General features: G+C 47.5%; 1 protein-coding gene across 2 annotated transcripts in view; it reads right to left on the bottom strand.

Moving 5' to 3' along the window:
* Positions 1-8,164: 8,164 nt before the first annotated feature.
* Positions 8,165-21,513, bottom strand: part of SKI (SKI proto-oncogene) — a 102,439-nt gene continuing 89,090 nt past the window's right edge. For both annotated transcript variants that reach the window (XM_064397178.1, XM_064397177.1), the window contains 6 exons: positions 20,192-20,317; positions 19,546-19,661; positions 17,865-18,130; positions 17,206-17,507; positions 15,105-15,335; positions 8,165-13,034 (listed from right to left, as the gene is read on the bottom strand). In XM_064397178.1, coding sequence (XP_064253248.1) covers positions 12,846-13,034; positions 15,105-15,335; positions 17,206-17,507; positions 17,865-18,130; positions 19,546-19,661; positions 20,192-20,317 — 1,230 coding nt within the window. In that variant the 3' untranslated portion in view covers positions 8,165-12,845. The remainder of the gene's footprint in view (positions 13,035-15,104; positions 15,336-17,205; positions 17,508-17,864; positions 18,131-19,545; positions 19,662-20,191; positions 20,318-21,513) is intronic.

Below are 21,513 nucleotides of genomic sequence, written 5' to 3' on the forward strand. Positions count from 1 at the left end.
GGCTGGAATGGTCAGAGCCCTTTGGGCTCTAATGCATGCAGGACTTATGGTGAGGATACAGATGAGAAGGTATTGTGGTGACTGGCAGCTGAGGAAAAGGGAAATGCTGCCTGATTCAGTGCTGGAAGGGACTGCATGATGGCTCTGGGAGATGATTCTTTCCATCACTGGCTGGGGCTGGCAGAGTCAGGCCCTTCCTTATCTGTGGTGCCACAAATCACCTGGGGCTGGGCTGAATCTCATGCTCACCTCCATGCTCCAAATGTAAATAACCCACAGGACACCGAAAGATGAGTGATAAAAATCACAAATATCTTTCAGAATAACTGTGATGAACATGTTTTCCTCTATCTTTTATCTTCCCCTTAAGGATGCTGCTGGCCCTGTTGACTCACCCCCTTCCCTCCCTTTGGATTGGCTTCTGGTGGAAGTTTAGCAGCTGTACCTTTGTTTTCTGCCTTCTCTCACTGCTGCAGAATATGAAATTGCAGATTTTTGTGTGTCAGAGTTTCCTACATGACTCAGAAGGCAGAGAACGCTGCAGTGTCCAAGAGCTGGGATCTGCCCTGTTGTCAGTGAAGAGCCTGTGCCCCCCTGCCCCACCCCCCAAACCCCAAAGGGAGCTCTGAGGACACTTTAATGTTCAGTTCAATCTGAATTAACCCAATGTCCTGGCATTTGTGTGTGTTTTTCACGGGCCCTTCCCCTTCCACAGGCCCATTAATGAGGCTAAAATAACATAAATGTAACAGAAGCATAAAAATAACACAGGATCTCTCCTCTTGATCCTGGCATCAAAACCAACAGGAACATGTGATGGGATCATGTGAATCCACATTACTTGGGCCCCACAAATGGTTCCCTGAGGTCTGTTAAAAAAACCTATGGAAAAACATAAACACAAATACCACAAGTGTCATAGAATCACAGAATGATTTGTGTTGGAAAGGACATTTAAAGATCATCTAGTCCAAACCCTAAATGTGTTTTTCCCCATGTTTTCTGCTCTAGTCCAAGAGTTGCAGTGTGGGTTTGAGAGGAAGGAAGGTGAAGGCTCTTTTCTTCATGAGCATTCCATTAGAAAAGTGTGGAAATCTCTGATGTGGGAGGTTGTTCCAGCTGTAGCAGTGGAGACTAAAGCAGAGACTCCTTCCCTGATGCAAAACTAAAATCTGATTGAACTGAGAATGTGTTTTGGAAAAGGGGAACCAATGGGAAATACTGGGTAAATTCTGTGGGCTTTACCCAGTTCTGACTCACAGGTGATGCCCCAGTGTCTCTCACATGATGCTGAAAGTGCTCACTGGTGATTTGAACTAGTGAGAGCTGCACATCCCTGGTACAGGTGCTGGTTTTCTGCTTAATATAAATGTGTAAAATGCACAATATTGTGTCTAAGACAATGGGATCTGCAATCAGCCTGAAATAAAAGGGCAGACTCTCTGGAAATCCTGAAAGTTGGGCCCTGAATTGTGGCAGAGAGTGCAAATTCTCAGTTTCTCAGGATTTTCTGGGTTATGAGCAAGGCTGTGCTGTTTTGGTTTTGTTTGGGTTTTTTTTTTCTTTGTTTGTTTTTGGTTTTTATTTTTGGTGGGTTTTTTGAGTGCAGTTTATTTAGCACCTCTGCAAGATTTAATGTGATAACTCTTGAGATCTCAGCACACTGAGGTAGAATGTCATAAAGGTGTCTGGTAAACAGATGTTCCAGTCTCTGTGAGCTGCTGGGAAACTCTGCATCACTGAATTCATGTGGAAGCAGCTGCAGCTTTGGAAGCTTCAGTTTCCTGAATAAATTCTTTGGACATCTATTCCACTTTGGCAACTGTGGCTGTGGGGAGATAAAGACACAAGTAAAGCCCAGTTGCTGCAGTAGGCTGGACCTTTTATCAAACCAGCTGATAACAGAAAGGTGGATTCACTTTCAGGCAGTTAGGTCTTGAAGTTTTGAAAGGGAACCATTAATGCCCAGCACACATTAATGGAGCAGGAGAGTTTTTTGTCAAGATTTGCCTGTGCAGGTAGTTGAGAAAATGTTCTGTGCTTTAATACTGGTGATGTGCATCTCACCGCTGCAAGATCACCACAAGACCCTAAGAAATAAAAAGGCTTAATGACAGAATAATTGAGCAGGATTATGAGAGGAAGATGTTTTGTTGTGGCTATTCATTTTCTGGCCTTTAGGTTTTCAGAAAATTTGAGTGGCTGGAGCTCTGATAATGATATTGGACAGCCAAAATTAGCACCTGTCTTCAAATACCTTTTAAAAATAAAATCTGGGAAATAGGAATTGTACCCAAAGTCATGCTGGAGGATTTCAAAATCCGAACCAGGACCTGAGACTTTTGCCTGAACTCCCCAAACTCTTTTGAGGCTGCATGTGTGAAATGAAATGAAAAGTGTGCAGGGAGGAAAGAAAAACCTCCCTGGATGTTCTGTGCTGCAACAGGGCTCAGCAGGGGAAGCTCAGCAGGGATTTCCACCCAGGGCACAGCTCCTGCTCCTTGGAGGTGGAACTCAGCCTTTTCCATGCTCTGATCTCGGGGTGGGTTCATTCCTTCCCCGTGGAGCTGGCCATCCATCTTACTTGATGGAGGAATTGCTATGACAAAATGCTAAAAGCTCTTGCTCCAGGGTATTTTTAATCTACTGTAGGTGAAAGATCAGAACACATTTTTGGAAGATTTATGTGTGGTACCCTTGTGCTGTGCTGGATGGGATAAATGGGAATTGACAAAATACAGGACATGAGATTTAAACCCTTGACCTGTGACATTACGAGTCATCACAACTGTATGTTATCACATTTATGTTCTGGAGGGAAAGGCTTTGCTCTGAGGGAATCTCAGAAATGCTCAGCAGAGGTGAGGGGATGTGGTTCTCACTCAGACTTTCTGCTTTTTTGTAGGTGATCAGTAGTGAAATCTCCTCTCAGGCCTGGGTGGGTTTCAGTGCAGAACATTTCCCAGCAGTTTTCGTGTTGTCTGTGCACAGTAAGACAAAAACATGTTTGTGCACAGGAACACATCTGTGTTTTGTGGAAAGGGTGAAGCTACTTAATGACAGCTCAGCTTGTGCAGCCTCAGCAGTTTTGCTGATCCTTTAATAGTCCAGGCTTTCCAACTGCTTCCAACTCTGTTCACTGTGTCCATTTCAGAAACAAGGGCCCTGATAAAGCCAAGAGACTTTAGAAATTCTGTTAAACACTCTTTTCACCTCAACTTCAGGGTTCTGCTGAACCCTGCAGTGACTGTTGGTGATGTTCACCTGCAACGTGTGTGTCCAAAATTCCAGCTCCTTGTGAGGGGCACATCCCCAATTAGTCTGGGCATTTGTTCTGCATGTGCAAATCTTTTCTTGGGCAAGGAAGTGTCACATGGAGACTTGGCTGAAGAAAGCAAGCTGTTTAATCTTAAATGGTAATTGTCATCCTCTGGCTAATGATAAGCAATATTATGGCCCGTGTATCAGCTGTAATTAAGTAGTAAGACACAACAAGGTGTATGTTACACAGAGATAACAGTGCTCAAGAGCCAGTGACCTGCAAAGCCCATTATCTGCCAGCTGCACGAGCCAGGGTGTGCACGTGTGGTCCCAAAGCCACTGTCCCCTCTGCCCCTGCCTGCAGGATGCTTTTGGGGGGCAAAACCAGGAAAGGCCTTTGTGCTGTGTGATTTTTTAACAAAGCTTTTTTTGCATGTGGTTGATTTCTGCACATTTAATACACCAGTGTGAAACATTCTGAGATGCCACCCTGGAGTTCTGGGAAATGGGCCCCACTTCAGGCCAGGCCTGCAGGGCTGTGCTGGCCAGGGAGGGGTGGGTGTGTGGGGAAGGATTCCCAATTCCAGCACCAAACCAGCAGCAAGGCATCAATTCCTCCAGGAAAAAATTCCTGTTGCTTTCCCAGATAGCAGAGGGAGCTGGAACGTGGGGTTAGATGGACTTTGTTTCAGAGTAGGATTGGATTTTGGTTAAAGGTTGGAGGAGTGAAGTTTGTACTGTTCATGCTGAGCACAAAACCTTTCCTGTGGAGCTGCCATTGTCCATGTCCTGCACAGGGAGACCAAACTGATGCTGCAGGAGCTGAGAATGAAAACCAGGGTGGCACAAACACCAAACCAAAGGAGATGAGAGCTTCCTCCAGCTCAGTCCATGATCTGTTGTTTAATGTAGGGATCCTAGGGGGAAACCAGTGCTGGAGGAGGAAACCCCAGTGCGTGAAAGCTTCCAGTATCAGGGAATGTAGAACAGGATCAGCTTTTCCTTGTGGGTGCTGTTCTGCTGCTCTCCTTCATTCATGAAGTGACCTCAATGAAAGTTTGCAGGGCAAAACACTTTGATGTTGATCAGATTTTCAGTCTAAGCATCCTGGTCATGGATCTGCTGCCCCTTGATACTGGGCTGCTGTGGATAATTGCACAAAATTAAAATACAGTGGCTCAGATTGTTGTGTTTTGTTCCTGTGTAACAGTCTGTCTCACACTTAGTTATTCATGGGTTTTTCCCCCCAGACATACAAATTAGAAAGTCCCTGGGATCTTGATAAACAAGCTGCTGACAATTTAGTCTGGGCAGGGGGAGAAAAGCAGCAATAAACTGAGGTGAGAACTGTCTCATCTAATGTCTTTTAGCCAGTAATTGCCAGGACAGAGTACGTCGGCATAGATTTCCCAAGTTTGGGGTGATGTTACCCATTCAAGTGGGTGGATTCTGATTTAGCCAAATAATAATTTGCAAGATCTTTAGAAAGATGTGGGCAGGGTGGACAATCTCAGGCTACAAAGGTAGCCTGAGAAGCAGAGATCAGTTCTGAGGGTCGGGATGACACTGAGCCCATCTGGACCCTGATTTCAGTGGATGTCCTGGATATTACTGTATTAAAAACACAAATACATGAAGTTAGGCTTAATATAAGAGCAGAGAGACAAGGCAGAGGCCAGAGGCAGCTGTCTGCTCCTCAGAGCCCCTCTCCTGGGTGCGAGTGTTTCTGATTACAGCTGTGCACTGTAAATGCCTGCTCCATGTCTGGGGATAATCCATTCAGAGCAATTACAAGGCATCCGTCACCAGCAGGACCTGAGCCACAGGCTGCTTATCTGGGAAAATTGATGGAAGGGAAGGAGGGAGCGAGGGGAGGAAATCAATGCCTTTCCCCAGTGTTATCTGCCAAATTGAATTAAGCAGCACGGGATCCCTGCACGGGAGCTGTGTGTGGTGTGCTCAGAGCTGGGCAGGGATGGTGGCAGCTGCCCTGGGCTGCTGCTCCCTGGCAACTTCCCGGGCATCCACTGACCCCAGGGGGCTTGGGTGGGCACGAGGAGTTCAGAACTTCCCATGCACAATCTCCAAGCCCACAGCAGCAGGTCCAGCTGGGAGCCTCGTGTACAATCCCATCCTGTGCTCTTTTTTTGGTGTAGCCAAAGTCCCATCCCAGATTTTCCATGCAGAGCTTTGTAGGGAAAGCAGCAGGGCTGACATCAGCAAAGATGCAGTAATTGCAGGCTGCAGAGCCAGGACTAGGAAACCTCTGCTGCTGAAAAATGCTGCGTGTGTTGAATCCCTTGGCACTGCAGTGTAATCCTGAGCTGGGAGCTGCTGCCAGGCACAGGGGCTGGAATTTGGGGCAGAGGGTTTGTGGGGGAGTTCAACATGCTAGGAAATGGAACGTGGAAGGTTTGGTGCCTTCCTCTGTGCTCCACTCACCTTGTGGGTTGGAAAGGTAACTGAAGGAAATTCGACTGTGTGTGACTGGTCACTTTGCAAAGCAGTGCTGGAAATCCAGGAGCTGGCTTGAGGAATGCTGAGCATTCTTCAGGATGGAAGGGACACTCTGCCCTGCTGGGCCTGCAGTTGGCACTGCCAGGGAGGTGTTTGCTGGTGCTTCCTGCTGGGACTGTGAGCAGCAGGAGCGTGGCTGCAGGGAGGGCACAGCAGGGCACTGCCACTGGGGATGCTGCCCAGGGAATCCATCTGTGGGCCTGAAGTGGTTTCACTCGTGGGCTGTGGGGCCGAGAGCTCTGTTCATGCTCTGTTCATGCACCTGTTTGATCCTTGGCCACATAAAGGGAAGGGTTTAATGACCTTTTCTGAGAACCAGACAATAAAGGAATTTCTTGTTCCACGGCTGGAGCTGAGCACATGGAGCAACCCAAAACACTGGTTTATAAAAAGGGTTTATAAAAGGCTCTTTGTAAACTTCCTTCCCAAGATCATGGTCACTCAAGTTTATGGTCCTTATGGTCCTTATGGTGTTTACAGAAATGAGATTTTGGAGCAAATCTGACCTTTGAAGCAGTGAAACCTCATTTTCTTCTGAAAAGAGGTGTCCTCTTGTTCCTTGGAATCTTCCTCAGCTGCATAGGTATGGGAGGTGGAAGAGCAGTGGTGGAAGGGCCAGAGGACTGGGATGGCTGGGCCAGGGTGGCTCTGGGGCAGTTTCATAAGGGTGAAATTCTCAAGGTTCCAGGTTGAGGAGCTGACTCAACAGCTCAAACACCAAGGTAAATCCAAAATGATGAGCCAGAAACCCCACAGATGCTGTGCAGAACAACTGGGCTCAACCAGTCCAGCCCAGAGAGCTGTGGAAACTTTTTTCCCTCCCGAATAAAAGTGTGTGGGAATTTGCATTGCAGTCAGGTAATACTTAAAGTGCACATAAGCCATCTCATAAAAATTCCAGTGGCGTGTACGTCACACAGCTGGGTTTTATTAGAGCTGTGCTCTTCCTCCTGACAGTGCCTTGGAGCTCAGATCTCCATTAACTCTGCCATTCCTGGCCTTCTGCTGCTTCCCAGATTTTCCACACCTCGGATCCCTTCCTTGCAGGATGTGTTTCTTTATTGTTTTTTCAGCAATTGAAGGTGGGAGCACCTAAAAAGGTCTGGTTTGGATGCCTTGAGCAGTAACAAGGAATCTCCTCCTTTCTCCCCAAAATCCCTCAGGCCTCTCCCTGCTCTGTGTGTGTTCATCTTCCCTGTGCTCCATCTCCAGGCTGGGTCAGGGGCTGCTCACAGGACATTGGGAAGCACTGGGGTGCTCTGTTTGACCCCATTTGTGGGATTTTGTGGCTGTTTATTTCAGCTGTGCTCCACAAAAGGTTTGGATTTGCCACGTACACGCCGTGTTTGGGTTTTTAGTGGTGTTTTCTGATGGATGGGTAACACTCTTGAGTAAATCATGAAGTTTTTACTCCAGGCCCCAGGAAATTGGATTTTTCTTTTTATTTCTATTTATTTTAGCTACTTTGAGTTTGGGTCAGTTCAGCTCACTTGGTTATTGAGCAGGTTCAGGTCTCATTCCCTGAGAATAACTGAAGTTATTTTGTCAGCAAAAGCAGAATTTTCAAACCCAGTTAGTTACCCCTTACCCAGAAACGCAAGACAGCTTGACTGGGCTTTACCAGTCCGTGGTGTTGCACTCAGAAGTCCTTGGAGACAGAATATATAATTTTTTCAGCCTCTGGTACCAAGCCTTATCAAGCCAAATCTAGTTTGCTATTTAGTTTGGAACAGGAATACCCTGACAAATCTCTCTGAGAAGGAGCAGCAGGAGGAATGTTACTTGAACTTTTAATTTCAGGACCCCGAGTCACAGTAAGGCTGTGCAGGTGGAAGGACAGGGATGGGGATGGGAAATGGGGCACAGGGTCCTTCCCCAGGGATTGGAGCTGCATTCAGGACACAAACCCACCCCTTGGAAAGCTGGGTGAGTCTCAAATAAGAAGAGATTTATTTTTTTAAGCTCTTTGCTCATTCTCCAGCTTTTCCACTGCTTTACAAAGGCATTTCAGAAATGTCCCAGAGCTGTGGAAATTCTGCAGCCACTTCTCAGAAAACCATGAGAGAATTATTCTGACATATGTTTCCATCTCCTGCTTTTTGCATTTTCCCCTCTTGTGTTTCTTTTTCTTTGACCTAGAACAAACTTCTCTATGCTTACAATTCTCACTATTCCAAAGACATTTCTCTGCAGTGTTAGATTTTCCCCACGCAGTGGAATGCTGTGATCCCAGTTAAATTCCAGTCTCCTTCCAGCAGTGCAGAGGTTTTTGTGCTAAATGATGCCCTGGGCAGGATCCTTCTCCTGGGCCCTCAGGAAATCAGGGACCAGGTGCTGTGGGATCACCATGAAGGGGGGAGCAGCACCTCAGCAAAGCACAGAGAACTCCAAAAACATCCCAGAGCTCTTTATTTTTTTCTGGACAAACAATTTTATTTTCGGTAATGCGTCTATACACTGTACATTCAGTCACTGTGGTATATAAGCATAGCTATTTTCATACATAATCTCATAAAGTCCTTTATTTTACAATATTATCTGCATCAGGGGCAGGGGACGTGGAAAAGGGGGTGGAAAAGGACTATCAAGGTACACAGCGAAATAGATAAATATGCCAAGCTTTTTTCTTATTTTTTTTTTAAATCAGGCATTTATAAACAAGAAAGCATACATTACTTACATAAAAATAGTTCTAGAATAGTAGAGTAAGTCATAATATTGTCATTAGCAGCAGCATAGGAGAGACCAGGATAACAAAAATGTGCTGAAATGCTATTGGCTATTATAAATGTAAAGATTTATTTTTCTTCAATTGAAAAAATGTCATTTCTGTGAGTTCTTTCAATTAAAAAAAAAACCCAAAAACAAAACAAAACCAAAAAAAACAAAACAACAACCAAGCCAACAAAAAACTTCTCTCTAAAACACATGGACTGCTGAGAGGGCAGAATGGAACAAAAACCAACCTTTTGGTAATAAAATACTTTACAGTGAAAATAAGGACAAATAAAATGCAAATGATGGAGAAAAGGTTATAACCCACATTGAAAACTTGCAAAAAGATTTTGTTTTGTTTTTTTCCTAACAGACAGCAAAGGTTCTTCTCAGTTAAAAACACAACTCATAAAACAAGACAACTACCAGGTAAGAAAGAGTTTTGAAAAAGTAAACACCATATACACTTATAATACAACAGTGTAAAATGAAAAAAAGTATTTACATGTTGAATTTACTTTTAATGTTTTTTTTACATTGGCTAGTTCTGTTTGAAAAGCAGAATATTATGTATAGAGTTAGCTGCTCCATAGATATGAATGTTATTGCTGTTGGTTTTTTTTTTCCCTTCGTTAAGTCTTCGTTCAGTAATAGAAACAAGGAGTAATTAAACTGAATATACAAGTAGTAATATATTTGTAGTACAGGGAGAGTCAACAGCCTGTATGAAACACCTCTTCTCCCTTGGAACTTCTTAAAGGAAACTAAAGCACAGATGGGGGGATGGAGGGGCAGCCCCTCTCCCTGGGAATGGCGCAGGGAGTGGGGGCTGCAGGAAGGAAGGAAGGAAGGAAGGAAGGAAGGAAGGAAGGAAGGAAGGAAGGAAGGAAGGAAGGAAGGAAGGAAGGAAGGAAGGAAGGAAGGAAGGAAGGAAGGAAGGAAGGAAGGAAGGGATTCCATGGGCCAGGCTCACACAGCTTTACTGAGGTGTTGCAGCCACAGGAATGACCCCAGAGCTCCTGGCCTGAGCACCTGCACAGGGGGGGCTGCTCTGCAGAGCCCCCCTGGGGCTGGGACAGGGACACTGCTGATGACTCTGGGTGAGAAATCAATCAATCAATCAATCTGCAGAAACAGCTCACCTGCTCTGCAGAGTGAGCTCTGATTGTTAAACACGGGTAGGAAAAGCCCAGTGCTTTAAGCCAGGCCCAGCCCTGCCAGCCCCTCCTGGGCAGTGGCTGCTGCTGGAGAATCTTTGTTCCTTCTCTTCTTGCACCATTATTTCTCTTCATGCTTTTAAACTGATTGATAGAAATGGCCTTTCACTCCCAAGGAGCAAATCCTGGGGAGTCTTGGGGTGAGCTCACCTGCAGGTTTGGCCCTGCATGGAGTGCCTGAGTGGGGCAGAGAGGAAGCCCCAGCTGCAATTCTGGTCTGGAGACTCTGTGCAGCCCTGGGACCCTTCACCTGTGCAGCACAGGTGAGGCTGCTTGGTGCTCACCAGTTTACTGTTCTGTTTTTTTCCTTTGAAAATCCTGCAGATTTCCTTCCTTCAGAAGTGTGGGAGCCTCATGCCCAGTGAGTGAGTGCATTTCCCTGGACACAAACAGGAAAACTCAGGGTGTGCTCAGGTGAGTGGCTTTTCCTGGGTGACAACATGTCCAGGACATGTTGCTATTTTTTGGGGGTTATAAAGGGGGAGAAACCATCATAGATCAGGGGGGAAAACCCAAACAAGCAAAATTTCCAAAGCCAGGCTTCCATGAGCTGCCACAGGAGCGGGGTCTGTTCTCCGTGTGGTTCCCAACACGGCAGTAAAGCAGAGCACAAGAGACTTGAAATGCACAAAAATGATCAGCTACAGCTACAGTTGTTTAGTTTCCCTTGAAGAAATAAGTGGATAATACAGATCTGGAAATCATAAGGCTGAGAACATTTTTCTGCATACTGCATAACAAAAGAACCCCTTTACATAAGACAGTAATAATGCCCATTAATGACTATATGGCAGAGTTTAATCCATGCATATGATTTAATAATCGCAGAAAAAAACATACAAAGAAAATAAAACCCCACATTAAAAAAAAACAAAAACAAAACCTGCTCAAGCATAATCAAAATTCCTTTTGCATTGCACTTTAGAAGGAGATCTGCACCTAGAGCCAGTCTCCAGTATCCCAAACACACAAGGGCCAACCCCTGTATCCACAGACAGGTTCAGGTCATTGACTTGGTGTGACTTCTTGCTCCCAACAGTTTTACATTGTCCCAGTAATTCCACTCCTTTCATATTTCTTCTTTTTTTGTACCTAAAACATATATATGAACTTCTTTGTTAATGTTCACAGTTACTATAATGGTTACTATAATGGTTTCAAGCAAACAGCTCTTGTTCAAAAAAAAAAATCTCTCTAATGTACTGTAAGTAAATACCATAATTTTAGGATTGGAAGCCGCTTTCTGTCTACTGGGAAATAATTTTGAAGCTTACATAGTTTGCATTAATGTCCAAAAGCAAATAAAGATTACTGGAAATATGTTTCTTCTTTTAGAATAACTCTGGGTATGATGATGCATAGGGGGTTCTCTTTTTTTTCCTTTTTTTAAAATTATTATTATTATTTAAGGTTAAAAAAAAAAGTGTCAGCATTGCCTAGAAAAGATGCTGAGAGGAAAAATGAGCTGGAAGGCACATCTGCAGCCCCAGATCACATTTTCACTTGCTTGAGCGTGTCAGAGGTGAGTGTTTATGGGTGAAAATTAATTTTCTCCTGATCAGTAAAGCACCAGCTTTATTTGTTAAGCACTTTTGGGAGCATCTCTGCTGCTCCCCAGCTTGGGTCATACACAGCCACAAAAGCAGGTTCTAACTGAACCAGCAGCACAGGGGGAATTCCTGCTCAGGGATTCTGGACCTGCTGGATCCTCCTTTGCTTACACGGATGCTGATGGGAGGTGGCAGAGGTGGCACATTTGGGTTCATGGTTTGCACAGCTCTTAGGGCAGAATCTCAAATGCTTGACATGTACATCTTAGAAACAGGGAATAAAATGCAGAGTAAGATTCTGACAAAGTGCAGGTTTAAAAAAAATATAGATATAAAAAAAACCTCAGCACCACCCCCAAGGCAGTGATGGCTTGCTGCATTGTATCCCGGGGCTGCGGCTTGGATCCCAAAATTAAAGTAATTCTCTTTTTAAAAACAAAAAAGTTTTTTAAAAAAAGATGTAGGCTTATTCACAGCAGCAAAAATGTTGGTTTTCTGTTCTGTAGTATCCGACACTGCAACGTTGGACTCTCCTTGGGCACAGAAATCCTGACTGACAGTTCGGAATGGAAGCAGGGAAATACTGAATTCATGGTAAGATGGTGCAACAAGATGAGTTTTCCAGAAAACTGAAAGCTGAAGATTTCAGAATGACTTCAACACACAGATGTCTCTGCTTTGTTCCTCTACCAACTGATCATCCATTTCCTTCCTTTCTTCCTTTCTCTCTCTCTTTTCCCAAGGCTGGCGTGCTCCTGGGTGAAGTCTCTGAACACAGGGGGGTCTGTGGGGCTGGGCTGGGGCTCTCAACCCAGCCCCTTCTGCTCCCCTCACCCCCTGCACACTCCTGCAGCTTCCCTTCTTCCTGTGTCCAGGGCAGGAAATGGACATAATTCATTCTAAGGAAAAAAAATCAACTTGGAAAAGCACTCTGAACTTCTCCTACACCCACGTGACGGGATGGAACCGCGATGGCTTCTGAGATGGCTGGAAAACTGCTCCTGACATGGATGGCATCATCACCAAGAGGGGCTTCTGCACAAAGAATCCCAAAGCCTATAAAGTCATTAAAAATTGTGCATCGAAGGTTTTTTATTTTTTTGTCTTTTTTTTTTTTTTGTTTTGCATTTAAAGGTTCATTATAAAAATCTTGTTAATTTTTTTTTTTAATACCAAGTCTGTGTAATGAATTATTTTAAATAGCTTATAAGAAAAGTCGGTTTGTTTTCAAATTCCAAAATGTTCCAACAGGCAGGAGAGCACAAAGCCACTGCCGTGCTCACCTTGGACTCCGGGTTCAGCTGGACCACACTGCTTTGCTTAGAGTTTGCCAGTAGAAAATTTGCTGTGGACTTAAAAGTATTTTGTTTACAAACACTTTGTGTTTTCTAGGCACAGTAAGATGTTGTGCTATATGGATTGGGAAAAAAAAGAGGCGGAATTCAGTGCTTCTGTTCTAGAGAGTAACAACATTTGCCTTCCAACTACTGAGAATCCATATTCCTAAAGTGTGTGCCAGGACATCACTACTCACACGTGCACTCCCAGTCCCACTGTCTCCCTCCCTGTGCTGGGGGATGAGGGGTCAGTTCTCCATGGGGCTCGAGGTGCTCTCACTGCTGGGCTGGCTGCTGGCTTTAGGCCACAGTTGTTCCTGAAGTTCCTTGACCACCTTCTCCAGGTGCTCCCGGGCCTCCCTCTCGTGCAGGAGGTCGGCGCGCAGCTGCTCGCGGTCGGCCTCGGCGTGCTGCAGCTTCACCTGCAGGTCCTCGATCTGCAGGGACAGGACACAGGGCTGTGGGACAGGGCTGGGGCACAGCCTGTGCCTCCACACACCTTGCACAGGGCCAGGGGAGCAAGACAGTGTGTACTGCAGGCACAGGACTATCAAGATTGAGGAGGGGATTCCCAGTTCCTTTTTTCTATACACTACTGCTCAGCTTTGAAACCCAAACATTCCCAGTGACTCCAGCTCCAGAAAGTGAGGTGAAAACCAGAACAGTTTAAGAAACAGTTCAAGAATTCCTTAGTGCCACAGAATCTGGTCACTTCTTCAAGCATTTTTAGGCAGTGACAGCAGCTCAGCAAAGCAAACCCCAGGGGATTCACTTTCAGCTCTTACACTGATTGTTAATGGAAGTGACCAGAAAGGGCCTTGGCTGCCTTGGCCAGGCCTTCCCAGCTATGGATTAAAGACCTGCAGTGTCCCCACTCTGCTCCCAGCAGGACCTGCTGCCCTTGGCCTCCCTGACCTCCCTGTTTGGTACTTTCTGACAGAAAAGGCAGAGAAAACCCCCAGGACAGGAAGGTGCAAATACCAGAAACAGCGCCCAGCGAGGAAGGAAATGTCAGCAGTCAGCAAAGATTGCCATTTAACAGGGAAGGGAAACCTCCAATGTTTTGGGCTAAAATGCAGGTAAACCTCCCCCATCCATGTCTGGATTTCAGTATCAAGGTAAGAAAAAGGGAGGCATAAACCACAGCTCCTCAATGGGCATTAAGCATCTAATACTTTAAGCCTACACAGAGGCATTTCCACCCTGACACTTTTGTCTTCTCCCACCCTGGCTGATGCTGTTTCTGTCAGACTGAGCCTGTCTAGAGAACTGCGGTTTCCTCAAAAATAGTATGTGACCAACTTCCTCTTGCACCCCCAGCTGTAGCTACAAGGGTGTATCCAGCTTTACTTTAAATTTTCTCAAGACTTAAGAACTTCAGTTATAATGACATCTTATAAGATTCAGCCCTGGGAGTGAGTTACTCACAGCAGTTTTGTTACCAGCTGTGCCAGCCAGGAAACAGGAGCTGCCATGTGCCCTTTGCCCCAGGACAGCTCTGGGGGGCTCAGGGGTGGCTGTGACAGGGGGGCTGCTGCAGGGGACACTGCCAACCTGCCAGGCCTGGCCTCAGGAAAGAGGAATAATTGGCTACTAGAGTTCTTTTTGAGGTGATTTTTAGCCTTTAAGCTTAAAGGAGGGAATGCATTAAGAGTCTGAAAATGCCCAGTGTCACAGAGTCACCCCCAGGACACACCTGAGCCCCAAGCCCAGCCCAGGCTGTGTTCAGCTGCTCCCCAGGGCCCTGGGGGAACGCCCAGCCAGCAGCCCCAGGGAGGCTCTGTTTAGTCTGGCCACCCCTTATCAGTGAGACATCCTGTGATGCTGAGAGGAAGCCCCACATCATTTCCTGCTCCTGGCCAGACGTGTCTCAGCGGGAGCAGCAGCCACTCCCCTTCCCCTTATCACAGTCCTGGAGATTGTGAGCTTTGCTTCTGCTCTTCCCCTCCTCCCTTAAAGCCACCACGCCAGGGACTGCAGCTCCCACCTCCAGGAGCACCTGTGTCCCACAGCAGGCTGCTCCAGCACTCCTGGAACTCCTTTGCCACGAGCTTTTCAGGGCTATGTTAAACTATGTAAATTATTTGAAGTACATATAAATTAAAGTATGTGGAACAGCAGCTTTTGAGGGCTCCCTTTAGCAGGGGAGGCTCTGTGGCAGGGGCATGGAATGAGTTTAAAGTCAGACCCCGTTTTTTGGCCTGCTGGCTGGCCCTGCCCTCTGCTGATGCCTCTCCCTTTAGCAGGGGAGGCCCTGCACACCTCTGTGGCAGGGGCATGGAATGAGTTTCAAGTCAGACCCTGTTTTTTGGCCTGTGGCTGGCCCTGCCCTCTGCTGATGCCTCTCCCTTTAGCAGGGGAGGCTCTGTGGCAGGGGCATGGAATGAGTTTAAAGTCAGACCCCGTTTTTTGGCCTGCTGGCTGGCCCTGCCCTCTGCTGATGCCTCTCCCAGCTCGGGAGCAGGGCCGGGAGCCCAGGAGCTGCTGCAGCCCCCGCTGGGCCTCACCTGAGCCGAGTACTTGGCGCGGAGCCGGCCGGCCTCGCAGCCCTTGTCGCACACGCGGATCTGCCGCGCCTGCTCCAGCTCCCGCTTCAGCCGCACCCGCGACTCGTTGGCCTCCTTCATCTTCTTCTCGTTCTCGGCTCGCAGGCGCTCGATCTCCTTCCGCAGGTTGCGCTTGGCCTCCGTGGCTTCCCTCAGCTTCTCCTTCTTGGCCACTCTCAGGAACTCCAGCTCCTGGACGCAGAAGCAGGTAAGGAGTGAGTGCAAGGAGGCAGAGCTGCAAGGGAACCATCCAAACCACGTTCCCACCTCCTGCCGGTTGTGACCATGGCCAAACCCCGCTCTGAACTTTGCACGAGCCCTTCTCCTTTAAATCCTGTGGAGTTCCTGCACTCCAGCTACCCTGGAGCCCAGGATAACAAAAAGCTCAGCGCTACAGCCCCGTTTTGCTTTGTCAAGCAGAATAGCTGCGACCATCTGGGCCTGAATAAAGATGAACTGCAGTTGGAGAGAGCTCCAGCACCAGCTCCACGTTCCAAACCACCCGACTGCAGTGCCTGGGCTGGAGCTGAAGGCTCTGAAGATGCACAACGTGGAAAGTGCAGTTCTGAGTGTCCTTTGTGTACAGCAGAGCTCAACAGGATGTCAGAAATCAGCTCCATTTTATCAAGCTCCCCTCAAAAATCCACTCATGGCAAGGACAGAATACAAACTGTGTCTTTTCTAGCTCTGGGGTGCTGCACGTGACTGGGGTGAGCCCCAAGACTCCTGACAAAGAGTTCATGGACTGCTCTGTCACAAGAGCTGGAAAACTCTAGGCTAAAACCTGAAACCACATTTTGCTCTGGGAACTGCCACTCCCCCTGTCCAGGCTGGGAGCTGCTGCCTTGGAATCTCAAATCCATGAGGGAACCATTAACTGAAGTGATAATGATAAGGAACCTTCAAGGTACAAAGGCAGAAACCCCTAAGCTATTAAAATACATGTTGACAGCAAGCACAGAGATGTGGCTCACGTTTCCTAAATGGTTAAATTAGAAACTAAAGATCTATTTTTTCCCCCAGAAGCAGCATTTCCTCCCTGTCCGAGTCAAACCCTCCAGCCCTGGTTGCTGTGAAGTAGCACTGCAGGGTCATGGGAAATTCACTCTTTTGACAATCTCACTTCCCAGCCAGGCTGGAAGTTAGCTTGGCCATGCCTCTAGAAACACACACACAGCCCCTGGAAGTACCCACAACCCCTGGAAATGCACACACAACCTCTGGAAACACACACACAACCTCTGAAAATACACCCTCACACACACACACACACGTTATGCATAAATGTTTACTTTTAACTACATAAAACACAGATTAACTGGAACACAAAGGAATTTAGCAATTTGCTCAGGGTAACTAAAAAAGAGAGCATCGCTGCTGGTTTTGTGTCTCCCACACTCGATCAAACCAGGCCCTTATTGCTCCATCCCATGGATTCCAGCCCCAGCCTGGGTACAACTCCACACCAGATATTCAGAGGACACACAAATCTTCTACACTGGGTCCCTTTTCTATTTCTCTGCACTCTAATTTTTACCCCAGCTCAAATAAAAGGCAGTTCCCCCATCACTGAGCTCAGCCCTGACCTGCAGCCCTGCCTGACCACTGATGGATCCAGGAATTGCAGAAATAAGGAGCAGCTTCCCTGCCTGAAGCTCGGCAGTGTGGCCAGTGGGATGCCTGACAAAGCCCTGACTTCAGCTGTGGCTGTGTCCCAGGAACACCCTCCCTCACAGAGCCTTTAAAACTCCAGCTAAAGCCTCCAGAAATGTTTCCTGTTCAGTGAAATGAAAACAAAATAAACTCTGCTGGACTAGAAGATTTTTGCAGTAATGAAAAGATGTTGATTTTGGTAACCATGGATTTATAACCCAAGGAAAAACAGGTGGCAAGCTTAAAAACGTAGGACTGGTTCCTGTGCTTTGGTTTCCCGGCTGGATTTACAAACAGAGCCCCAGCAAAGGCTGTTGCTATTTGGGAAAAATGAGGCAATTCCTTCTGCAGAGCTCCCTGCTGGGCTGTACCTGGCAGGGCAGGGCAGGGCAGGGCAGGGCAGCCTCACCTGGTGCAGGCTGCGCTTGGCCTGCAGGGCCGCGTTCAGCTTCTCCTCCTGCTTCACCCTCATCTTCACCACCTCGTGCAGGAACTTCTCTTTGGCTTCTTTTGTGTCCAGGCCACTGTCCAGGGCCTGCCTGAGGTGCTCCAGCTCAGCCTCCAGCCCGCTGCTGTGGGGGTCAGGGTGTGCAGCCACCTCGTAGGAGCTGTTGACAGGGGCTGGGGGCTGCATCCCAGGGGAGCTCATGTCCTTGGCAGAGCTGGAGGAGGTGAAGGATGGGGAGGAGAGCGAGGATAAGGAGGAGGTGACTGGAAAAAAGAAACATTGAAAATTAATTTTAAAATGTCAATAATTAAGATATAATTATATACAACTCATATATGTATTATACAGCTCAAAATGTGCTGAGGCCCTTTTGTACAGAGACACTTGATAATCAATTTTAAATAGGAAAGGAAATTAAAAACCTACTCATTTTATACTTTGATACTTGAAAAATGATGAAAATGCAACCTTGACTTAAGGGACTGAGTTCAATTTGCTCACACTGTGACTGTGCAACTCCTGTCACAAAGGCAACGCTGAGGCACTGCGCCTCCAGAATTCTGTTTAAACTTCACAGGAACCCCTGCAAAAAAACCCAGCCAGCCACAAGTGTCACTTACATTCTTCCCTGGTTTCTACTTCAATCTCTGCTTCTGACTCCTTGTCCTCCTCGGGGGCGGCGGTGGCGGCGGTGGCGGCGGCCTCGGGGACAGCCGTGTGCTCCGGGCCGTGTTTCCTCTTCCTGGGCTGCCCAGAGCCCAGGGCCTCGCTGCTCCTGGACACCACCGTGGCACAGGGGGGGTTGCTCACCATCTTCTGCTGGGCTGGAGGGGCCAGGGCCACGTTGGGGGCCACGGCGCTCTCAAAGCTCTTGTAGGAGTAAAAGCTGGAGCAGAGGGAGGCAGAAGGAAGGGAAAATGGTCACATTGCTGCCTTTGGAGAGCTTTCCAGTCCAGAGTTACACTGCAAACACCCACGGGAGTGGCAGTGAATCCCAGTGACTGGCACCAGCTGAGAACCTGCCCATGGTTTTGTGTTTTGCCCTCACTAAACCCAGGGATCCCATCCCAAGTGCCACATATCCTAAGAGCACCAAGGAGATGAGACCTCCCAGGGCCTAAAAGTCCTAAAACTGTTTCCTCTGCTCTTCATGGCTCTGTTGTTTTAACCAACTGCACAGCTGGACTTTCATCTATCCACAAATGTTTTGTAAACTCAAACCATGGAGTGGAAAAGCATCTTCTTGTGCCTCTGGGATCCTGACACACACCTGAGTGTCCATGTGTAAAACCACAGGTACAACAACCAACAAACCTTTGGTTAAACCTTGGTGTTAAAGGGGAGTATTAACACGACATCAAATACATGGAATTTTACAAAAAGTAGAGCAAAAACTTTGCAACTTCAATTTAGCACTTACTACATGATGTGGTATCAGGTAAAATTTCTCCTGGAGCTGTTGTAGGTGGGTTTTATCTAATACTGAAATCAGCCAAGTTTCCCACAGGGATACCAAGGACACTTACAGCACTTCTTTCCGTACCTAGTTTAAAATTTAGGAAAGGCTGATAGGGTTTTTCCCTCCTATTTTCCTTTTTTTTAAATCAATCCCCACAGCTTCTAGGAAACTTGTTCATAAGGGCAGCACAGTATGTGCTCCACAATATTCCCTAAAAGCACCTGGTCACTTAAGTCAAACTTTCCACAGAAATCATCACCCTCAGGCAGGAATCTGGCTTGGAGGTTTTTCAGAGTGCACAGCTCCAGTCTGGCACAGGATGTTGAACTGCCCTGACACTTTCTGCTCTCAGTGTGCCACCAAGGTCCCACCTGCTGTGGGTGACTCACTCAGGGCTGCTCCTCTCCAAAAGCAGAGCGTGGCCTCGGTGTCTGGACAGGTCTGACAGGCTGAGGAGTCACACAGGGCACACAGAGGGTTTGGGGAAGTCTCTGCTGCCCTTCGGCCTCCCTGGCACGGTGGGGATGGCAGAGGATGGAGCTGGGCTGGAACAGGGAGCTGGTACCACGGACAGTGCCTGGCAAAGGCTGCATCTCCCTGCCCCAGGACAGGGACTCCACCTTGCCAAGCCCCTCAGTGACTGCACCCCAAGTGACCTTCCCAGCAGCCTCACCTGACACTTCTACGGCAGTGTCACCTTTAACCCCTTCAGGCACCAACCAGCAACACCTTTCATGTTTCCTTTCTGCAAACGAAACCCTGCGGCTGCAAACGCTCTGACTGAGCACGGGGACAGGCCCAGAGGCAGCTGCCAGCCCCTGTGCCCGTGCCTGTGTCCTTACCTGTCCCGGATCAGGGCGGGCAGGTGGCTGGAGAGCTCCTTCTCGCTGGCAGACACCGCGGGGGACCAGGGCCGGAAGGCGGAGAGGCGCTGCCGCGGGTGGACGCAGCCGATGCTCTGGGGACAGGGCAGGACAGGAGTGACCCCAGCAGCCTCTGAAACCATCAATCCCCCCCAGAGGGGACCTGGGGCTTCCCAGGGCACCCTCAGTCACCCCCACTGGCCATGACCTCCTTGTCAGGGGTTCCACTGGCACAGGGGAAGGGCACTCGTGGGTTTTGCTGGGCAACAAACACCTGGTCACTTGTAGCTTGTCACTTGAGCTCTGTGTAGTTTGTAGGGATCACAAAGAGCTACAAACTCACACAAAGAGCTACAAACAAATCCTGAGCCTTGCAGGATTGCTGTACCTCAAAGGCACAAGGGAATTCCCTACTTCCCTGTCACAATCCAGGTCAAGGAGCACTGGAGGGTGACAAGGAATCTGGGGGGACTGTGTAGCTCAATGCTGGCTGGGAAAAGGATAGAAATGTTACTAATTTAGAAACCCTGGGCATGTTCTTTCCCTCATTTTCTCCTCTGGTCTCAGCAGAGTGATGCTTTGTGCCAATTTGATCTCTCTTGATTACAAAATATTCAACAATCACCTTATTAGATGAACTGGATAAGGACCGTAACCAACTGGACTGTTTTTCCTTCTCAGTAGAAGCTGGAGATTGGGAAGCAGAGTCATCTATTTTGGGCTTTTTGGAAGCAGGAGGATCTGAAGAGACCTGAAACAAAGGCAGGAAAAAATCAAAGTCAGATTCCTCATTTTGCAATCAGCTTAGAAACAAGTTATAAAGCAAAAGCAAATTTTGTTATTTAGAAGGAAGAAACTCTGGGTGTTTTTCTTCTTTTTTCAAATGTAAGGGGCAGACACAGACTGTGACATAACACACTTCACTCCTTCATGGGAGACACTCGGGTCAAGTGTGCATGGCACAGAAGAGATGGGCACTGATCAAAGGGAGACACCCGCTCCAAGCTGAGGACAACTATCAGCCTTTTATGATTTTTTGCATGCAGAAAGGTAAGTTTAATGTGGTTGCTGAACTGGAAAGATTATTTTAAACGAGAACAGAACAGACTTTGTTATTCTGTTTGCAGTGGTTGTTATGCCGATGACTTCACTACCCCACAGCTGCAGTGGATTCTGGGGGTGCTGCCAAGAGCTGCTTTGCCTTTTCCACAAGTGGCTCAGCTTGGCCCATAAATCATCCTCAAGCATAAGAAAGCCCTTTGGCAAGCAAAATCCCTTTCCTTCAACACTGTGAGGGAATAAAATTCCTATAGTCCCAGCGTGGCTTGCAAAAAAATTGGTAACTACTGGTTTAACTGGTGCACTGGGGATACCAGCTTGAAGATCTGCCAGTCCAAACACCTCTCACAGCAGGGAGGGACAAGGTTCTGGACCTTGTGCTGCATCATGACCAGAAACAATAAAAGAAACATCCCACCCCTGTTTCTTATTCCTTTTTGTGTCTTTTTGCAGTTCTCCACCTTTCCCCATCCCCACTCAGCCTGGCTCCCAGAAGGGTGGCAGAACCACACTGCACTAATTAATAATTGCTCATATTTGCATTCATTTCATCCTTTCACTTCACTGTGATTTTTGTGGGCAAACACGTGTTGATCCAGGTGCGTCTGGAGTACCTGGGGTGACAATATCCTGGGAGCCTGGAATGCTCCAGCCCAGGTGTCCCTGCCAGTGACAGAAAGGACCTCATGCCAATGTCCCGTGTTCTGAAAATCAGCCCCCTCCAGGCACCCTCAGCTGGGAATCAGAGGCTCCTTCTCCAGCTGATACTGAACGCTGAGCACTGTGATTTACAGGATTTACCTGAAAAGCACCTGCAGAATTGTCCAAATGCCCTTCTCAGGCCTCTCTACCCAAGAGCTCTCTACCTGCACCCCCTCAGTGCCCTGA

This window comes from Passer domesticus, chromosome 22, assembly GCF_036417665.1.
Source record: "Passer domesticus isolate bPasDom1 chromosome 22, bPasDom1.hap1, whole genome shotgun sequence".
NCBI classification, from domain to species: domain Eukaryota; kingdom Metazoa; phylum Chordata; class Aves; order Passeriformes; family Passeridae; genus Passer; species Passer domesticus.